Genomic DNA, 21,962 nt, shown 5'->3' with positions numbered 1-21,962 from the left:
ACCAGAGGCCTGAGGTTGTGTGGTGCAGCATGTAAGCCCCCTCCCCCCTTTTTTTTGAAGTGTCCAAAAATAGCATCAAACCCGGGGGGAGGACGAGAAGGTCCACTCCTTTTCGTAGGTTCTCGTCTGCCACCCACCACTGGAGGGTCCAATGGGGATCTGGATGTCCGGGAAGTCGTACGCTTGATTCCATCGGGACTTGAGTCGCCACTGGAGGGATCTCATCCTGAGGCGACCATTGGGAACTAGACGGGCCAGCGATGAAAGGTGACCATGGAGATGTAACCACGATTGGGCTGGAAGTTCTTCTCGTCTGAGAAAAGGTCTTGCGACCTTCCTCAGCCTTGCTATCCTGTCGTCTGATGGGAAGGCTTTGTGGAGATAGGTGTCTATAATCATGCCTAGGTATACCAGTCTTTGAGTGGGAAGCAGTGAAGGCTTCTCGAGATTTACCATGATCCCCAGACCTTGGCAAAGTCTCAGAAGTTTGTCTCGGTGTTGGAGAAGGGTTGACACCAAGTCTGCTAGGATTAACCAGTCATCCAGATAACGGAGGAGACGGATGCCAATCCTGTGTGCCCAAGATGATACTAGGGTGAACACTCTGGTGAAGACTTATGGTACTGTGGAGAGACCGAAACACAGCACCTTGAACTGGTACTTTCTGTTGTCTAGGCTGAATCTTAAGTACTTCCTGGAAGACAGATGGACTGGGATCTGGAAGTAAGTGTCCTTTAGGTCCAGTGTGCACGTGAAGTCTTGCGGTCTTACTGCTAGTCTGACCGTGTCAGCCGTCTCCATGCTGAATGGAGTTTGTTTGACAAAATTGTTCAGAGCTGAGAGGTCGATGACTGGTCTCCAGCCTCCAGACGCCTTCTTTACAAGAAAGAGTCGACTGAAGAAGCCTGGAGATCCGTCGAGGACCTCTTGGAGAGCGCCCTTCTTCAACAGGGTCTGGACTTCTGCCCGAAGGGCTTGCCCCCTTGCCGATCCCATGGCAAGGGAGTTCAATGACACTGGATTCGTTGTTAGGGGAGGTAGAGATGTTATGAACGGGACGCGATATCCTAGACTAATCACCGAGATTGTCCAGGAATCGGCCCCGAGTTGCTTTCACCTGTTTGAGCAACTTTGTAGGCATCCCTCCAATGGTGGACATGCAGGGGGACTGCCTATCCTAGCGTTTGCGGCCTCGGCTGCTCCCTCTAGGATTCTTGCCTCCCCTGGAGGACTTTTTGCCTTTCCTTTCTTTAACAGGAAAGGGCTTAGACACCAAGGTCTTCGCTGCTGTTGTCGTCTTAGTGGTCTTGACTGGACGGGACTGGTGTGGTGCTGGAGGCTTATAGGGCTTGAATGTTAAAGCCCTATGAAGAAGGGAGTCTTGATGAGACTTCCTCCACCTCTCAGCGGCAGGTTCCACATCCTTAGGCTCGAACAAAATGGATACCTCTAGAGAGGAATGTCTGAGCCTATTGATCTCGGTGCTAGGGACCTTCTGATGGAATCTCTCAGCTACTGCATCCCGACGTTTCAGAATGGTATTTGCCCACAAGTTTGAGACTTGGTGGACCAGAAACTCGATCGTGCGAGTACCTGAGAGAAGGAAGGTTTCCATAGCTTTCCTGGTACGTTCTTTGGAGAAATCCTCAGAAAGTATCAGGATACCTAATCTCCCCACCAGATATCGAGCCACGAAGTGGCTTGCATAGCACACTTCGCAACTTTCTCCTGGTTGAGGATCTCGGCTGCCGAGAATGAGACCTGCTGGTTGGAAAGTCTCTCAAGAGGGACTCCCCTGGTAAGCTCTTCCAGCGAGTGGTGAAAAGGAAGAGATAAACAAGGCTCCTCAAGGATCTCAAAGTACCTCCTCTGCTGTACGCGAGGAGGTAGGAGGAGTTTGTTGGTGGCACTGGGACGGTTGGAGGAGGACATCTCGGAGAGCTGTAGAGAGATCTTGTCTCTGGTACTCTTAACCCCTTGAGACCAGGGCAGTGCTGCACTGGTCTTGGAGGGTTTCTCAGTATCAAAGACACGGTCGAAGACCGTGTCCTTGCCCTCTCGAGGAGGGATCTCTGGGTCGGAAAATCTGTTGAGAGCCCTCATTAGAGTCAGAACTTGCCAAAACGCATGTTCTGACTCTTGCTGGTCTCCTCCTATTGTAGGACTTGCAGCGAAGTCTCCTTCTGTTCCCAAAGGCTCTTCTTGGGGAGAGTCGCGGACGTTCCCTGAGTGGCTAGCTGGCTCCATCCTAGTCCTAGTAGAGGACTTCGGCAATGTTTTGGAGTCCTTAGATTCCTTCCTGGGAAGGACGTAGGACTCCAACATTGATGAGGGTGGCATGTTCCTTTCAATCCCCGACTGAGTAGACACCTCGGCGCGAGGAGAGGTTTCCCCCATTGGTGCGATGGGGGAAAGTCTCTCCTCGTGTGATTCCCCTGGGGACGGGAAATCTTCATCCGAAAGGGAAGGAGAGGCAGTCAGGGGAAAGGAAGGTACCTGCCTCGAAGGTCTGCGTGGAGTCAGTTTCGCCCTTGGGGAAGTTACCGCGTCTGGAACTCCTCTTTTTCTCTTCAAAGGGGTAGAAGCAGCCATGGATCTGTGCCCTAATTCAGAGAAGAAAGGCTTGAAAGCCTGCGTTAAGGCTCTGACCAGTGCACCGAACCAGGGCTGTTGGCTGACAGATGCGCTGTCAGACATACCCTTTGAAGGGACAGGAATTGAAGGATCCCTGGGAGGAGTCCTCATCATTGGTGGGTTCACCTGTGATGGCTTTGGGATCCTGGACCCCTCTAGATGTTTCCCTTCTCCCACAATGTGCGCTGATATACGCTTGCGGGGAGGGGAATGAGGCAATGGTGACCTTGGCGTGCGTAGTTCAGCAGTCTCGCGCGCAGGAGGATATTGACGCTCGCGCGAGGCAGAATAATGGGGCTCGTGCGAGGGAGAATACCAGGGCTCGCGCGCAGGAGACTGCTGGTGCGCGGGAGACTGATGGTGCACGTTTGGGAGACTGTTGGCGCGTACGCGCGGGCGCACAGGATCAATGCGTTGAGTGCGCGGGCGCACTGGCGAGAGTTCGCACGTACCTGTACCAGCCGTAGGGCGCGCGCGCGCAGGAGAAAGATCCCTAGCGCGGGCGCGCAGTTGAAACACGTGAGGCACATGGGCGCGCGATAGACCATTGGCGCGAATCCTTTGGAGGGGATATGCGAGCGCGCGCGTATCCTCGCGGATGCGTGCGGGAGAAGGTTGGCGTGACGGCGAACGCTGGCGCGATGGTACTAGTTGGCGCGTGGGAGAAGCCAGCTTTGTTGACTTCCCAGCAGCGCCCAGATCAGTAGATTGTTGGTGCGCAGGAGAGTTAGCTGTTGGGCGCGTTTGCACGTGGGCAAGAGACTGATGGCGCGTGGGAGAGCGCTGGCGCACAAGAGATCACCGGCGAGCATGAGAGCGCTGGCGCGCAGGTGAGAGTTGGCGCGCAGCTGGGCGCGGGCGCGTAGGGGAACGTTTGCTCTTAGGCTCAGGGAAGACCTGGCATGCAGGAGAACATGGGCGAGTATGTGCATGAGGGCGTTCATAGCGCGTGATAGAGCTATGCTTCTGTTGGGACATATGCGCCCTTGATGCCCTGTGTTAAGGTTTAGTGATGGGGCCTGACGAGCTACTAAAGAGCGCTCGTCAGGTTTTGTTGGCGCTCAGGTGAAGCCTTGTTAGGCATATGTAGAAAAGGTGACGGCAGGTCGGCAGGTCTGTCGGGTGGAAGGTTGACGTGTCATTTAAAAGGACGACCATCCACTGAAGGAGATCGCGAACGATCTACAGAAAAGTCCAGGACCAATACAGGGAGAGTGATAGGTGATTGGTCTCGAGGCTCCTCTGCGGTAGACTGCATCGAAGATGTTGAACCAAAGAGGCACCTCCTCACCGTAGGTGAAGGAAGGCCTCTTTGGCGAAGAGGAAGGCGAGCCTTCCGACGAATTCGTCCTCTTGGGGCCGTTGGATCAGCAAGCCGACCTTCTGCAGTCCTCCGAAGAGGAGTCTCTGTAAGTGAATTCCCCCGAGGGGAAGAAACACCAGCAGGAGAGACTGACGATGGACTTAGTTTCTCCCTCGTAGGTTGAACAGAGACGGGAGAAACTAAGCCGTCAGCTACCGTAGGGTTTGAAGAGGCAGAGGTGATGGGTGATACCACATTGGATACCTCTGACACCACAACGTCGACATGAGACAGAGGATCAACCTCTGCCGGTGATGGCGATTGCTTGACAGCGGCACCCAAACCCCAATCAGATGTAGTTAAGCAAAACCTCCTTGGAGGGCGAACCCGTAAGCCCCAAGGTGGACCAAAGCTGAAAAAGGGGGGTTAGTGACATATCCTCCCTAGGGGGGAGGTGGAGCTGCTTCGCTAGGGGAAGCAACGTCATCTCTCGAGCCCTGAGGTTGGTAAACAGTACATCGGTCTACGCTACCACTCGACGGTCTCTCGAAAGAGACCAACCGAGTGGGAGCTTCGGAGGAGGTTTGGGCAACAGAAGAAGAGGCCTTGGGTTTTTCTCCTTTCAAAGAAACCTTCGAAGGAGAAATATCCCGTTTGGACTCCTTCTTCCGTCGTCGCGAAAACCTCTCCCACTGGGAAGTAGACCACTCCCTACACTTACTACACCTGTTGTTGCTATCACACCGTTGGCCCCTACAAGAAGGACAAAGGGCGTAAGGATCAGTCTCGACCGCCGACATGAATGTTCCACAGGGGCGGTCGGGAAACCCTGGGCAGGTGCGCATGATTGCAGGGGCTAACTTCACAAACAGAACTAGAAAAATAAAAAGACAAAAGCATTAAATGGCTGCCAAATGATGGTGAGGATGAGAGCAGACACGTCCGACTACCATCCGAGCCGAGAGCAAAGTGAGCTCAAGCACAGGTGTGTGAGAGGGGGGTAGCAAGCTACCCTCCCCTACCCCCGCTAACTAGCGGTGTGGGTAGTAAACCCTCATTAAAAATTAATGGCTCGTCATTTCAGCTACGCCGAAAGTAATACCCCTATTAAATAGCGTTGTTCGTATTCCAGGTATGGAACAAAAAAATTCTAGGCTTGATAACCTATAACAACCAAAGAACAAAAAACCTGTAAAAGGGAGTAAGGGGAAACAACATACATATTCTCACTAAGATCTTGACCATAAATACCAATGAAAAAAAGAATAATAAATTTTTATTGAGAAACTTGTAAGAAATTCATGTTGCTTGAACTTTGAAATGGGAGCTTCTCACATTAAACCTACAAAACAATGATTCTTCCCTTACTGTACAATATCAGACCTATGTTAGACACCAAGATTCCCTCCTTTCCCTAGAGTGGCTCACATTGTCCCACCTGCAAGACACCTTTCTGAGAGCCAGAGAGAATTGCACCATAACACTTCATTTCTCCTGAGTCTAAAGAGAATTTTTATATATCATAAAAAAGTATTTATCTAGATCATTATTACCAGAAATTCATATTTCTGACAATTTCATTAAATGAGACAAAAGGATAGTGGTAATCTGAAAGAAAATTATAATCTCTGATCAAACCAAAAGAATTTTGTTTTAAAATATTTCACCACATCTATGATGGAATAAGGGAATGTTACACATATTGACTTTGGTTTCAAAACAGACAAAAACATATAATTTTCAGGTGTAATCAACAAAAACATTCCTTAAATAACCCAAAATTGCCAAAAACATTCATATTAAGGTTTGATGCCTATTAAAGACAAGGAGTCTGGCAGTACAACTGGCGTCAAAAGGTGAATGGAAAATTTTTTGATACAGGAAATAAATCATTGAATAACAACCACCTACACTACATTAATCTATTCATATCATAGAATCTGAAGTACTGTAGGTGGTGAAGTACCCCATCTAACATCATTAGCACTCACTCATCAAAACTGAAAAGGGAGAACCCCCAAAAATACAATAAAATTACTCTATTAAGAAAAAAGGTCATAGAAACTTTGGCCCAAGGTTTTGCAGGGCAGTTCTCTCTGACAAAAAGAAAATAGTGCAGGATTTCCTTTACTATCATAATAGACATTCTTGGCCTCATCAATAAAGAAAGGCCTTCAAAAATATATTACAAGCCCAAAATCCCAAAATTAATAAAATCTATCATTTTTATGTACACCTCATGTTAATATTGCTTTTATCTTGAAGTTGTTTAAATGTGGATGCCTAGCCCAGAATAAAAATTTCCTGTTTTCTCTCCTTGCAAAATTTTTCCCCCTCTGGGAACTATTGCACCACCTGGCAGTTGAGGACAATCAGCTAGTTGATGACTCATCATAATCCCTTGGTCCTTTCAGTTCTCGAAGTTAAGAAAACCTGACCATTAGTATCTTGATATCATTAATCAGTGGAGAGGTGGGGGCACATGTATAAACATCGGGGGAGTATGAAAAATAGATTTTATCAATAAAGTTCCGTTCAGCCCCTTCTATATGAGCCATGGATCCGCTATTCAAGCTATACAGCATGCGAAACTTGTCACCATCGAATATACTTGCTCACTTTATAATAACTTACACTTTCATGTTAATTGTTTTACTGTTGATTACAAAATAAATTTTTAGTTTGCTTTATTTTCTATTGTATTTCACTCTAAACCAAAATATTTTTCCCATTCATTGTTCAGTGATAAAATAATTTTTCAGAAATTTGTTTTATATACATTTCTCTAAATAATGGTAAAGGTCGTATTTTATGAGTAAAATAAAAACGTTACAATGATCCCTCGCTACTTCGCGGTTCGACTATCGCGGATTCACCACCGCGGATTTTTTTCATAACGCATGTATATACAGTGGAACATCTACACACGAACGTATCTACATCCGAATTTTCCAACATCCGAAGTAAAATTCGAGCAAATTTTTGACTCTACACCCGAATTTTATTTCGACACACGAAGTAAACATTACGCCATTGAGCGTTGAGTGCTCAGTTCTCTTTTCATGTGTGTATCGTGTGGTTGTCCTCTGTTTGGTCTGTTATTAACAGTGCTTATTTTCTTCCTTTTCTCACATTTCCTTTTTGATTTTACTTATAATCATGGTGCCTAAGAAGCTAAGTTTCAGTACAGGAAGAAGGCAATTCTTTCATTAGAATTGAAGCAAGAAATTATAGAAAAACATGAGACCAGTGTGCATGTGAGTGATACTGTATGGCTAAACAATATGGCCGGAATAGGCCTATTATCTCGAGGATCATCAAGCTGAAGGCAGCCATTAAAGCAAATAACCATCGAAGGGGATCACTATTATTACAAGACATCTTAGCAATACCCTGGAAGAGATAGAACGCCTTTTGTTGATAGGGATAAAGGACAAAGAGATTGTTGGCAACGATCATTTATGAGAAGGGCCAGCGTGATGAACAGAAAGAAAGAAAAAAGTGAAGCAAAGAAAACCATGATAGCATTAACAAGCTCTTTTAAATAAGACTTCTCTCTTTTTCTGTTTCTCTCTAAACATAGCATTAACATGTTCTTTAAATAAAATCTCTCTCTCTCTCTCTCTTCTTCTTCGCTGTTATAGTGTTAGATACGTCTATTATTTTTTTCCGAGAGAGAGAGAGAGAGAGAGAGAGAGAGAGAGAGAGAGAGAGAGAGAGAGAGAGAGATTAAACAAAAATGTGTTTAGAGTACATATGATTTTTAACAGCGTCAACGAGTTGAAAAACAATTAAATGTAACTAAGAAAGTAATAACAGCTAATCTGAATTCCTTTATTAACTAAAACAGGAATTGCTACGCAGTAAGAGAGACGGTCGGGGAGGAGGTAGAGATGGTGACTGCGATAACATACCGTAACTCGTCACTGAAAATGATGAAAATAAAAAATCAAAAGAAAAAAAAAATGTAAAAAATATGAAATATAAAAATAAAAAAAAAATAAATAAGCTAAGTTAGATTAAAATTTCCGTAGTTTAAGTTACGGTATGTTATCGCAGTCACCATCTCTACCTCCTCACCGATCGTGTCTCCTCGTGCGTGTGTGTGTGTTTGCGCATACGCACACGAGTGTGTTTGTATCAATATTTGTTTTATTTAATAAAGGAATTCAGATTCGCTGATATTGTTTTTTTAGTTACATTTAACTGTCTTTCAACTCGTTAACACTGTTAAAAATCATATGTACACAACACATTTTTGTTTAATCTCTCATTTTTGTTTAATCTCTCATTTTTGCTTAATCTCTCTCTCTCTCTCTCTCTCTCTCTCTCTCTCTCTCTCAGTTAAAATTAATAGACGTCTCTAACACTAACAGTGAAGAAGAACAAGAGAGAGAGAGAGAGAGAGAGAGAGAGAGAGAGAGAGAGAGTATTTATTTAAAGAACATGTTAACACCATGTCTACCTTCTCGCCGATCGTCCGTCTCCGGCGTAGCAAATCCTACACCTGCGTTGGCCTGTCTCTAAGGTAAAGTGGCAATAAAACACATTTTTTATTTATTATTTCTTTATAATTATCTTTTTTACATGCTTCTTACATATTATGCAGTAATGTTATTGTTATGTGTAATTATGTGTAGCCATTTATTAATGATTTATTATGGGTTTTTAGGCTGAGGAACGAATTAAATGAATTACCATGTATTCTTATGGGAAAATTCGTTTCTACATCCGAACATTTTCTACATCCGAAGTTGGTTCTGGAACGGATTAAATTCGTATGTAGAGGTACCACTGTACATATATCGCGGATTTTCCGGAAATTTCGAAAATACCGCGATGTGACTGATGGTGCGAGATTAGAGAAAGTAAGGAAAATTGATTCATGATTGATTTTCAATATATATGAAACTTTGAGGAGCAACAAAGATATCATTTGTTAGAGAGATAGAGAGAGGTAAGGAATAGGAGGTAGTGAAAAGTAGCCCACAGAGAGAGAGAGAGAGAGAGAGAGAGAGAGAGAGAGGAGAGAGAGTGTGTGTGTGTGTGTGTTATTTTAAATGTAAACAAAAAAATTTGATAGGTTATAACACATTGGTGCTTATGTAATATCAACTGTATAAACGGTTTGAATAAGTTAAGAAATGGTATAAACGATACTTTGTTAGTGTATTCGTACGCTCTCAAGAGCGGCAGCTAAACGTCAGCTGATCTGATCACAGCCAAAAGTAAAACAAAAAGAAGTCAACAATACTCGATTTTTAAAACACACCCCGAAATTTAAAAAACAAAAGTACACGCTTTCTTAATGTGCAATTAACTATTTAAAGAGTAGCAATTTTCTAGAATAAAATGATGTTTCCCAAAAAATAGTGGTTTGCTGATGAAATCAGAGAGAGAATGAATCAGCTGTTGTAATCGAATGCCGTGTTTTTGTTTCGTGAGAATTTCATCGCCACGACTAACAACAGCATACTGTACTGAACTTTACAGTATTACAGTATACAGACTACTGTAATATGATAAAATAAAATATTTGTAATAACCTATTTTATATGAAATGGGGCTATTTTTTTGTTTAAAATTTACATTTACTTACGTAAAGCAACTCTCTCTCTCTCTCTCTCTCTCTCTCTCTCTCTCTCTCTCTCTCGTAAATTGTTTTCCTGCTTTGCTACATATGTATGATTTTATATAGATACGGTAAATAATATTTGTAATAACATATTTTCTAAAAGCTTTTACTGTAACATCATAATTTATCACTTTCATCATGCGCGTTAAATGCCTTCGTTTGTTTATTACGATCGAAAATGAAGCGTACTTTATGACGCCGCCTGAAGAAAAACATTTCATTTGGAAGTCCTAAGAAAAATTAAGTAAAACATTGGTAATAACAAAATCAACATACTGTATAATCAATATAATCGATGCAAAAACTAACCTATACACAGATGTGTACACTAAATGCATTTGTTTCTTCATTATGATCAGAGATAAACGTAAACAAAACATTGGTTGGCATTTTTTATCGTGCTTTTTGGCGTGTTTAGGAAATGCATGATATGAAATCGCCTTTAATATTTGTGCCTGTTTTAGTTTAGGGTACTGTAGTACATGCATTAAGTGTTCCGTACATTAAAGGGTAGTTTGTTAACAGTACTATGTACTCGGGAAGGTTTTAAAAGTCTGAATATACATGTTAAATAAATACGTAAATATGGTGTCACTACTTCGCGGATTTTCACCTATCGCGGTCGGGTCTGGAACCTCTCTACCGCGATAAACGAGGGATCACTGTATACCTTATGTTAATTGAAGTGACTATGTTATTCCGTAATAATTCCATGATAAATAGCCGTTGAAGACATAAAACTACTCACCAATAAATAATGGAATTTACATCATACAGAAATGTAATGAAAATATCCATTTCTTTCCTTTGACACAGGAAGTATTCTATGATGTATAATTTATAAGGTGCACGATAAACAAAAACCTCATAGAAATTAAAAATATTTGAGAGAGAGAGAGAGAGAGAGAGAGAGAGAGAGAGAGATTAAACAAAAATGTGTTGTGTACATATGATTTTTAACAGCGTTAACGAGTTGAAAGACAGTTAAATGTAACTAAAAAAACAATATCAGCGAATCTGAATTCCTTTATTAACTAATACAAATATTGATACAAACACACTCGTGTGCGTATGCGCAAACACACACACACGCACGAGGAGACACGATCGGCGAGGAGGTAGAGATGGTGACTGCGATAACATACCGTAACTTACACTACGGAAATTTTAATCTAACTTAGCTTATTTATTTTTATTTTTTATTTTTATATTTCATATTTTTTACATTTTTTTCTTTTGATTTTTTATTTTCATCATTTTCAGTGACGAGTTACGGTATGTTATCGCAGTCACCATCTCTACCTCCTCCCCGACCGTCTCTCTTACTGCGCAGCAATTCTTGCACCTGTGTGTGTGTTTGTGCATACGCACGTGTGTGTTTGTGCATACGCACATGAGTGTGTTTGTATCAATATTTGTTTTAGTTAATAAAGGAATTCAGATTAGCTGTTATTACTTTCTTAGTAACATTTAATTGTTTTTCAACTCGTTGACGCTGTTAAAAATCATATGTACTCTAAACACATTTTTGTTTAATCTCTCTCTCTCTCTCTCTCGGAAAAAAAAATAATAGACGTATCTAACACTATAACAGCGAAGAAGAGAGAGAGAGAGAGAGAGATTTTATGTAAAGAACATGTTAATGCTATGTTTAGAGAGAAACAGAAAAAGAGAGAAGTCTTATTTAAAAGAGCTTGTTAATGCTATCTTGGTTTTCTTTGCTTCACTGTTTTCTTTCCTTCTGTTCATCACGCTGGCCCTTCTCACAAATGATCGTTGCCAACAATCTCTTTGTCCTTTATCCCTATCAACAAAAGGCGTTCTATCTCTTCCAGGGTACTGCTACGATGTCTTCTAAAAATGGTGATCCCCTTCGATGGTTATTTGCTTTAATGGCTGCCTTCGGCTTGATGATCCTCGAGATCATAGGCCTATTCCGGCCATATTGTTTAGCCATACAGTATCACTCACATGAACACTGCTCTCATGTTTTTCTATAATTTCTTGCTTCAATTCTAATGAAAGAATTGCCTTCTTCCTGTACTGAAACTTAGCTTCTTAGGCACCATGATTATAGGTAAAATCAAAAAGGAAATGTGAGAAAAGGAAGAAAATAAGCACTGTTAATAACAGACCAAACAGAGGACAACCACACGATACACTAAAGAACAGAGAACTGAGCACTCGACGCTTAATGGCGTAATGTTTACTTCGTATGTTGGAGCAACACTTCGTATGTCGAGGCAGAAATTTGGTCGAATTTTACTTCGTATGTTGGAAAATTCGTATGTTGGGACATTCGTATGTAGAGGTACCACTGTACTTGTAATACATTAAAGCTGGTTATTTAATCTAGTAATTTTAGGCCAAAATTCTGACTTTTCAAAGATTTTGACATGAAAGCAGCTTAAAATCTCCTTCAAAATAACTTTGGATGAATGTGCACCTCAAAATAAGTAGGATTAAACACTTTATTTGTAATTCTATGTTGATTTTCAGCAGTTATCCCTATATCACTGATGAGTTTTGAGGAGACTTTTTGTGTGGTTAGATATATTTCCAAAAGGCCAGTTTCAGAAATTTCTTTGTAAATATTTCTATGCAACCTTGGCACGTTTTTCATGCTTATTTCCTGTCCTAAAATGAGGAAAAGGGGAAAGTGGAAAGTTCTTTTAACTCATACGATCCTCCCCTGATGTTCATATTGCTTCCCCAGAAGGGTTTCCTTTTACTTTTGTATTCTAACCAATAGTTTTTCATTAGAGAAAGTTAAAGTGAAATAAAATGTGGTATACATACCAATAATAAGGGTCCCCTTCACTGAGCTTGGTTCCAGGATAAGGAAGGCCATAGAGATCCAATGTTTTTTCAAGGTCAGCAATATCTGGATCCCTTTTGAAGTAAACATAGGGCTGAAACAAAAGAAAACTGTACAGTATTCATAACTCCTGATACTAATATCTAGTTACATCCAAAAATATATGTTCTTAAAGATTTTATCTTATTTTGGAATTAAATAATTTGTTTCATCACTAACACATCAATCATATAAAGCCTTTATTTGTGGAGAGAGAGAGAGGGAGAGAGAGAGAGAGGGAGAGAGAGAGAGAGAGAGAGAGAGAGAGAGAGAGAGAGAGAGAGAGAGAGAGAGAGAGAGAGAGAGAGAGAGATTAACCTTGTGATAATACTGTACATTTATTAGTTACACACAGGCACAAAAAGTTAATTTACACGAATATGGGCTGCAGTAGGATGGGCCTCCTCCTAACCTAAAAAAGTCACTGCTCCTTGTCAAGAACAGGTGCCCGAGCTGTTGACTAACACTATAAATACTGCCTAATATCATTTTTAACTGGTTTCTACCACAGTTTATAATCATATGTATGGTGTACAGTACCTTACTGTTATGTATAACAAAACAGTTGTTCCTATCTAGCAATACTATATTCTAACACACACTGATACTGTAGTGTATATTACTTTAATATATGTACTGTAATATCATTATAGTACATCTTAACTACAATAATATACTGTAAGTGTTCGGTGTTTTTGTTCAGACGACTCATGTAGCCTAAGCGTTTTCTTGAAGCATGACGCAATGATTCTTTCTATTTACATCTAATTTGGAAGGATTAACTCAATTTATAATGTGCTCAGTATAATCATATACTGTAGTTGTGTTGTTAAGTAAAATAATAAGAATTAATCTTATCTGTACTGGAAAAACATTCCTTTAAGATAGTTTAGTTTGTGTACGTATTTTGCCAAGATGGTGTTAGACGGTATGCTTACATAATCTCATTAAGGAATATGTAAACATTGCTGAAACTCACAAAATGCTTTATTTTTATATTTTCTTGAACAGAAATACAGCTTATTTTATAAACTAAAAAGAGGTATCTTAGTAATAATTGTAAAATCAGTGCATTCAATTACTATAGTGTTCAAGAGCTAATAAAAAAAAAAAAAAAAAAAAAAAAAAAAAAAATATATATATATATATATATATATATATATATATATATATATATATATACCAGCCAAGTGGTAAAAGCAAGATGCTACAACCCCAAGGGCTCAAAAAGGAAAAAATAGCCCAGTGAGGAAAGGAAATAAGGAAATAAATAAATGATGAGAAAAAATTAACAATAAATCATTCTAAAATCAATGACGTTAAAACAGATATGTCCTATATAAACTATTAACAACGTCAAAAACAGATATGTCATATATAAACTATAAAAAGACTCATGTCAGCCTGGTTAACATAAAAACATTTGCTCCAACTTTGAACTTTTGAAGTTCTACTGATTCAACTACCCGATTTGAGTTCGAGCTATGTCGTCCTGATAGAATGCTGAGCCAAAGGCTTCTTATCTTCCTTCTGTAGCTTGGAGGGATATTCTTTTTCCGAATGAGGTCCCAGACTCGGTTTTGGGGTACGCTCCACCTAGACCCATTTCTACCATTTAGTTCCATTTAAATGAAACATGGAGTTTTTATGATAAAACAAAGTTTTATGAATACTTACCTGGCAGTTATATAAACATAGCTAATAATCTCTATTTCGGCAGAATTTTTCTAAACGTGGCAACCGCCTTGTGGTGGTTGGGTGGTAACACGCGTTAAAGGGTGGTAGGAGGAGTCATTCCCGTTTTCTGTTCTTCAGTTCATCTATGCCCGACCTGTCTCCTGAGGGGCGGTGGGTGGGCCTTCGAATGTATATATAACTGCCAGGTAAGTATTCATAAAACTTTGTTTTATCATAAAAACTCCATTTTTATGAATAGAACTTACCTGGCAGTTATAAATACATAGCTGATTAACACGCTTGGAGGAGGGTGATAGACAGTAAACATTGTTGGGGAAACAACCAAAAAAGCTGTAGGATAATTAAACACCTTGATTCCTTACCTGCTAAGGTAGCTGACTTCAGAGGTTCCTGCCTTTTGAGTCGCTTTCCCTTAGGAGTGTCAGCCAGGATGTGACCTGCAGTGCTGAAAACACTCAATCGAGTCTGTCAACAGGGTGAGACCAACAATCTGACTAGACTTCAGGACTACCTATTGCCTAAAATAAAAACTGCAACCTTACCAAACCAACCACCTAACTTTTGCAAAGTAGATAAAAATTATCTAATTAGACTGAGGTGACTGTACACAAGTCGAAGTCTTCAGACAACCAATAAAAACACCAACCTACGCACAAGTATACAAAACTAAGGTTGAGGGGAGGTAGTAACTCCTTTGCCTAATACAGAAGCCGTAGCTACGTATGGGCCCAAGGTATAGCATTTCTCATAATCCACTCTCACCACTCTGAGGTAATGAGAGGCGAACACATAGTTGCTCCTCCAGAATGTCGCATCCATAATTTGACGGACCGACATGTTCTTGCGGTAAGCAAACGAGGTCGCAATGGCTCTCACTTCGTGAGCCTGCACTTTTAAAAGTCCGAAGTGTTCCTCCTCACACAAGAGATGCGCTTCTCTTATAACTTCCCTCAGGAAAAAAGACAGAGCGTTCTTGGAAAGGGGCTTCTGAGGATCTTTCACAGAACACCAAAGGGAGCTAGAAGAGCCTCTCACATTTTTCGTGCGAGACAAGTAGGCCTTCAGGGCTCGTACTGGACAGAGGAGCCTCTCTTGCTCTTGACCCACTAGGTTGGTCAAGTTAGGAACCTCAATGGTCCTTGGCCAGGGCTTAGAAGGGTTCTCGTTCTTAGCGAGAAAGTCTAATCTTAAGGCACAAACTGCCCCATTCAGATTGAAGCCTACCAGTTTTTCAATTGCATGGACTTCACTGACTCTCTTAGCTGTTGCTAAGGCCAAAAGGAAGAGGGTTTTCTTGGTAACCTCCCTAAGGGGAGCCTGTGAGATGGGCTCAAATCTCTTGGTGCACAGAAATTTAAGAACCACATCAAGGTTCCAAGAAGGGGGCTTTAACTGGGCTTGCTTGGTTGTCTCAAAAGACTTCAAGAGGTCATGTAAGTCCTTATCGCGAGACAAGTCCAAGCCTCTATGCCGACAGACAGAAGCGAGCATACTTTTGTACCCCTTGATAGTGGACACAGCCAGCTTAGCGTCCTGCCTGAGGTACAACAAGAAATCCGCAATCTGGCTCAGAGAGGTAGTGGATGAGGAAATCTTGTGCTTCCTACACCAAGCCCTAAAAGTCTCCCACTTGGAGTGGTAGACCCTCTGTGAAGAGACCCTACTCGCTCTGGCGATAGCTTTCGCAGCTTGCGCTGAAAATCCTCTCGATCTGACGAGCTTCTCGATAGTCTGAAGGCAGTCAGATTGAGAGCGAGGGGGTTTTGATGATATCTCTCGAAGTGGGGTTGTCTGAGCAGATTTGGACTTGCAGGGAGGCTTCTTGGAAAGTCCATCAACAAGTCCACCACCTCCGTGAACCATTCCCTCATCGGCCAGAACGGAGCTATCAGGATCATCCGTCCCGAATCGAGGAGAGCGAATTTCCTGACTACCAGATTGATGATCTTGAACGGGGGAAAGGCATATGTGTCCAACCCCGTCCAATCCATCAAAAAGGCGTCTACTGCTATTGCCTCCTTGTCCGGAACTAGGGAGCAATAGATGGGGATCCTCTTGGATAAGTTGGAGGCGAAAAGATCGATGAGGGGTCTCCCCCACAGCCTCCAGAGACTCTGACAGACCTGTTGGTTGAGGGTCCACTCTGTGGGAAGGACCTGCCCTTTCCTGCTGAGCATGTCCGCCCTCACATTCTTCTTTCCCTGAACAAACCTCGTCAGCAGGCTTATCCTGTTCTCCTTCGCCCAAAGAAGGAGCTCTCTTGCTGTCTCGAACAGAGACAGAGAGTGAGTCCCTCCTTGCTTCCTGATGTAAGCAAGAGCTGTGGTGTTGTCTGAGTTGACCTCCACAATCTTCCCAGACACCAAGTCTTTGAAGGCCTTTAGCCCCAGAAAAATGGCCATCAGCTCCTTGTTGTTGATGTGCCATCCCAGCTGAATTCCTTCCCAATAGCCTGAGACCTCCTTGCTTCCTAGTGTTGCCCCCCAACCTGAGTCTGATGCATCTGAAAACAACACTAGGTCTGGGTTCTTCTTGTGTAAGGAGATCCCCTCCCCTAACAAGGCTGGGTCCAGCCACCACTTCAGAAAATTCTTGACTTCTGTTGGAATGGGGAAGGAAAAGGAGATTTCCTGCGTCTTTCTGTTCCACGTCTTCGAAAGAAAGTGCTGAAGAGGCCTTAGATGGAGTCTCCCCAGAGAGACAAACTGTTCGAGGGAGGATAGAGTCCCCAGCAAACTCATCCACTCCTTCGCTGAGCACCTCTTCTTGTCCAGGAAAGTTCTGACTTTTACGAGACACTTGGTCTGTCTTTCCTGAGAGGGAGAAGCCCGAAAAAGAACTGAATTCAGAACTATCCCCAAATAGAGAATACAGTGAACACTCGCTACTTCGCGGTTCGACCATCGCGGATTCACCACTTCGCGGATTTTTTCCATAACCCATATATATACAGTAACATATATATATATATATATAGATATATATATGTATGCATGTATTTATGTATGTATGTATATATGTATGTATGTATATATGTAGGTATGTATATGTGTATACATATAAATATATATATATATATATATATATATATATATATATATATATATATATATATATATATATATATATATATATATATATATATATATATATATATATATATATATATATATATACACACACATATATATATATATATATATATATATATATATATATATATATATATATATACATATATATATATATATATATATATATATATATATATATATATATATATATATATATATATATATATCTAAAGTAGGAGGATGTGATGTAGTTCTAAGGGAATAGTATGGGAAATATGTCTGGGTAATAAGCAAAGCTCTACCTCGTTTGTTTCTTCATTATGATCAGAGATAAATGTAAACAAAACATTGGTTGCCATTTTTTAACGTGCTTTTTAGCGTGTTTAGGAAACGCATGATATAAAATTGCCTTTAATATTTGTGCCTGTTTTAGTTTAGGGTACTGTAGTACATGCATTAAGTGTTCTGTACATTAAAGGGTAGTTTGTTAACAGTACTACGTACAAGGGAAGGTTTTAAAAGTCTGAATATACATGTTGAATAAATAGGTAAATATGGTGTCACTACTTCGCGGATTTTCACCTATCGCGGCCGTGTCTGGAACCTATCTACCGCGATAAACGAGGGTTCACTGTAATCTGATTCGGCCTGATCTGAGACTTCTCCCTGTTGATGACCAGGTCTAGATCTTGAGCCATCATAAAAGTCTTCCGTAAATCCTCCAGACATTTCTCCCTCGATCGTGAACGAATCAGCCAATCGTCCAGATAGAAGGATATCCTTATCCCCTCCTGATGCAGCCAGCCTGACACATTCGCCATTATCCTGGTGAAGGCCAGAGGAGCATCTGCGAGAGGAGGTTTTTTCAGAAAGGGGGATCTTGTATCCTTCCTTGATGACTGAGAGGGACCAGGTGTCCGCCCCTCTCCTCTTCCAAGACTGCCAAAAACCTGACAGTCTTGCGCCTACTGTCTGGAGGAGACGAACTTCATTTTCTGGAGCGAGGTCTGAAAGAAACCCTGGTAGATTTTGGTCCTGATTCTTGCCTTCTTCCTCTAAAATCTGGTCTTGAAGAAGTAGTCCTGCCCCGAAAGGGCTGCTGGAATCTCCTTTCCTCCCGTTTCGAAGAAGAAGGAGTGGCTGCCAAGGGCTTACGAGCAGAACGAGATAAAAGGTCTTGGGTGGCTTCTTGGGCCAGAGAGAGCGTAATGTCATTAACCAGGGACTCGGGAAAAAGATGCAGAGACAGGGGGGCGTAAAGAAGCTCAGACTTTTGTGCAATGGTAACAGACCTTGAAGCAAAAGAGCAAAGCAGGGCTCTCTTCTTTAGGATCCCAGCTGAGAACAGCGCAGCCAACTCATTCGCCCTATCTCTGAGGGCCTTGTCCATACAGGACATAATACTGGTAAGGTCCCTAGATCCTTCCATCTGGTCAGTTTTCCTTGCCAGAGTCCCAAGCGACCAGTCTAGAAAACTAAAAACCTCAAAGACTCTAAAAATACCTTTGACGAGATGATCCAGCTCCGACATCGACCACATGACCTTGGCTGAGTTGAGAGCATGCCTTCTAGCAGAGTCCACTAAGCCAGAGAAGTCACCCTTGGAGGAGGAAGGCACTCCCAGACCCAAAGGTTCCCCAGTTGCATACCACATACCCGCTTTTGAAGCAAGACGAGCTGGTGGAAACGAGAAGGAAGTCTTAACTGCTTGTCTCCGCTCCTTCATCCAGTCATCAATCTTTGTAAGAGCCTTCTTTGCGGAAATCGACAGTTTCATCTTGATGAAGGCCGACTGTTTCTTGGCCTTCTTCCTGTTAAATTGGGATTGAGGAGATTGAGGGGCAGCAGGTTGGAATTCCTCTCCAAAAAGTTCAAGAAGGGAGCGAGAGAGAACTTTGTAATCTCCAGCAGCGTCGGCAGGATTATCATCGTCATCAGAAACCTCCTCGAGGTCCTGATCCACATCTGCAATATCCTTCGAACGAGAAGAAGGTTCCTTAGAACCCGACAAGGGCAAATCAAAGGAATCGTCCTGCAAAAGACGGGTTGCATCCTGGAGCCCAGCGCTACAAGAATCCTTGGAATGAGAGGCAGTATCATCCCGAAGAGGCAGGCTGGTATCGCCCTAGCACCGAGAACGAGAGGCAGTATCGTTCTGGTGTCGAGAGCGAGAGGCGGTATTGTCCTGGCGTCGAGAACGAGAGGCGGTATCGTCATGGCGTCGTGAACGAGAGGCGGTATCGTCATGGCGTTGTGAACGAGAGGCGGTATCGTCATGGCGTCAAGAACTAGGGTTGGTATCGTCGTGAACGAGAGGAGGTATCGTCCTAGCGAAGTGAACGAGAGGCGGTATCGTCGTGGCGAAGCGAACGAGAGGTATCGTGCTTGTATCGTGAACGGGAGGCGGTATCGTCCTGGCATCGAGAACGAGAAGCAGCATTGTTCGATAAAGAATCGTCTCGGTATCGAGAACGAGAAACCGTATCGTCCTGGTATTGAGAAGAAGTATCGCCTTGCGAAAGCACACATTCCTCATCCTGGCGTAGAGAGGGAGAAGTTTTCTTTAGAGAAGAACTCCGTTCTCTCTTAGAAGCAGACTTCTTAATAGGTAACGAGTCGTCTTTACGTCTATCAGACTGGGCGTGAGGGCGGCTAAATGCTTGCACTAACGTAAAAAGTTGTTCCTGCATGACAGACACAAAGGATTTAGCAACATCAGCTGGGTCTTGCGGCCCCGAAGGGGAGGGCTGACGAATAACACTCGTAGAAGGGGGAGGATCTTCGGCAGTAGGCTTAGGCTTCGCCCTTTTCACAGGCACGGAGTCGAAATCATCCTCCGACGGACAAGGTTCATAACTGCTAGAACCGGGAGAGAAAGAACGAGACAGCTCGTCGCGGTTCCATCTCCTCTTAGTAGGTCTTGACGCTTCAAACTTCCATTTACGTCTGGACAAATTCGGAGAAGAAATTAACACATCCGACACGTCTTTTCCGTGACGGTCAAAAACAGCCTGGGAATCGGCAACAGGGCTGTTTGAGGCGACGGCTGACCGAGGGTACGTACCTCTCACCCCCTTTCGGTCATCGACGTACCTTCTCCCTTGGTCCTGGGAGCTTGGTAGAGGTCTAGGCCTAGGGTAATGACAGGTTCGGTCAGTCGCCACCTCCACCGCACTAACACAAGCACTTTCACTATCCTTACCTTTAAAGGCCTCCAGTTGTTCTTTAATGGCCTTCAACTCGGCAGCCAGGCTAGCGTACCGAGGGTCATCCGCAGATACGGATCCTGTAGGAGGTGCAGGAGTTACTAACTCAAGGGAAGGATCAATTTCCAAAGAGGAATCAATTATAGGTTCAAAAGATAAATCTACACTAAGTTCGTCTTCCTTACCACTAACAGACTTAGACTTAGACCTAGAAGCTCTCCTAACTCTATCGAGCTCTAGCTTACGCACACAGCGCTTCATAATCAACCAATCCTTCTCATCCAAAACTTTACATTCCCCGCACCTATTATTAAGGGCACAAATAAAACCCCTACAATTCAAACACACGGTGTGAGGGTCTACCGCCATTTTCGGTAGTCTCACCTTACATTCCTCATTCGCACAGACACGGTAATGACTTTTTTCACTCATAATGAAAACAGCAAAAAAAGCAGAGATAACAAAAAACACGATTGCCAAAACCCCAAATCAGAGTACTTCACTAAAAAGCAGACTGGTACACCGAGACAGGGAAAGCGAAGAAAAACTCTTAATGACGGACCAACGTGTTGTCGATCCAGCCGGCAGAGATGAACTGAAGAACAGAAAACGGGAATGATTCCTCCTACCACCCTTTAACGGGTGTTACCACCCAACCACCACAAGGCGGTTGCCACGTTTAGAAAAATTCTGCCGAAATAGAGATTATTAGCTATGTATATATAACTGCCAGGTAAGTTCTATTAAAAAAATTTAAGTTTCTAGAGCTTAGACGTGGACAATTTATCCTCGGTGTCTTTATCTCCGGATTGAGAATCCGCTCTCCTGCTGGTAGTAGATTCAGATTATTATTATTATTACTAGCCAAGCTACAACCCTAGTTGGAAAATCAAGATGCTATAAGCCCAGGGCTCCAACAGGGAAAAATAGCCCAGTGAGGAAAGGAAATAAGGAAATAAATAAATGAAGAGAACAAATTAACAATAAATCATTCTAAAATAAGTAACAACATCAAAACAGACATGTCATATATAAACTATTAACAACATCAAAAACAAATATGTCATAAATAAACTATAAAAAGACTCATGTCCGCCTGGTCAACAAAAAAGCATTTGCTCCAACTTTGAACTTTTGAAGTTCTACTGATTCAACCACCCGATTAGGAAGATCATTTCACAACTTGATAACAGTTGGAATAAAACTTCTAGAGTACTGCATAGTATTGAGCCTCGTGATGGAGAAGGCCTGGCTATTAGAATTAACTGCCGGCCTAGTATTACGAACAGAATAGAATTGTCCAGGGAGATCTGAATGTAAAGGATGGTCAGAGTTATGAAAAATCTTATGCAACATGCATAATGAACTAATTGAACGACGGTGCCAGATATTAATATCTAGATCAGGAATAAGAAATTTAATAGACCGTAAGCTTCTGTCCAACAAATTAAGATGAGAATCAGCAGCTGAAGACCAGACAGGAGAACAATACTCAAAACAAGGTAGAATGAAAGAATTAAAACAATTCTTCAGAATAGATTGATCACCGAAAATA

At 42.3% G+C, this 21,962-nt stretch overlaps 1 protein-coding gene across 1 annotated transcript in view; it reads right to left on the bottom strand.

Moving 5' to 3' along the window:
* Polr1B (RNA polymerase I subunit Rpl135) overlaps window positions 1-21,962 on the bottom strand; it is a 494,679-nt gene that overhangs the window by 119,833 nt on the left and 352,884 nt on the right. Inside the window, exon 16 of the mRNA XM_068386504.1 lies at window positions 12,372-12,484. Coding sequence (XP_068242605.1) covers window positions 12,372-12,484 — 113 coding nt within the window. The remainder of the gene's footprint in view (window positions 1-12,371; window positions 12,485-21,962) is intronic.

The sequence above is a fragment of the Palaemon carinicauda genome, chromosome 1, assembly GCF_036898095.1.
Source record: "Palaemon carinicauda isolate YSFRI2023 chromosome 1, ASM3689809v2, whole genome shotgun sequence".
NCBI classification, from domain to species: domain Eukaryota; kingdom Metazoa; phylum Arthropoda; class Malacostraca; order Decapoda; family Palaemonidae; genus Palaemon; species Palaemon carinicauda.
The sequence above is the reverse complement of the archived record's forward strand: the minus strand, read 5'-3'. Positions and strand labels throughout refer to the sequence as shown.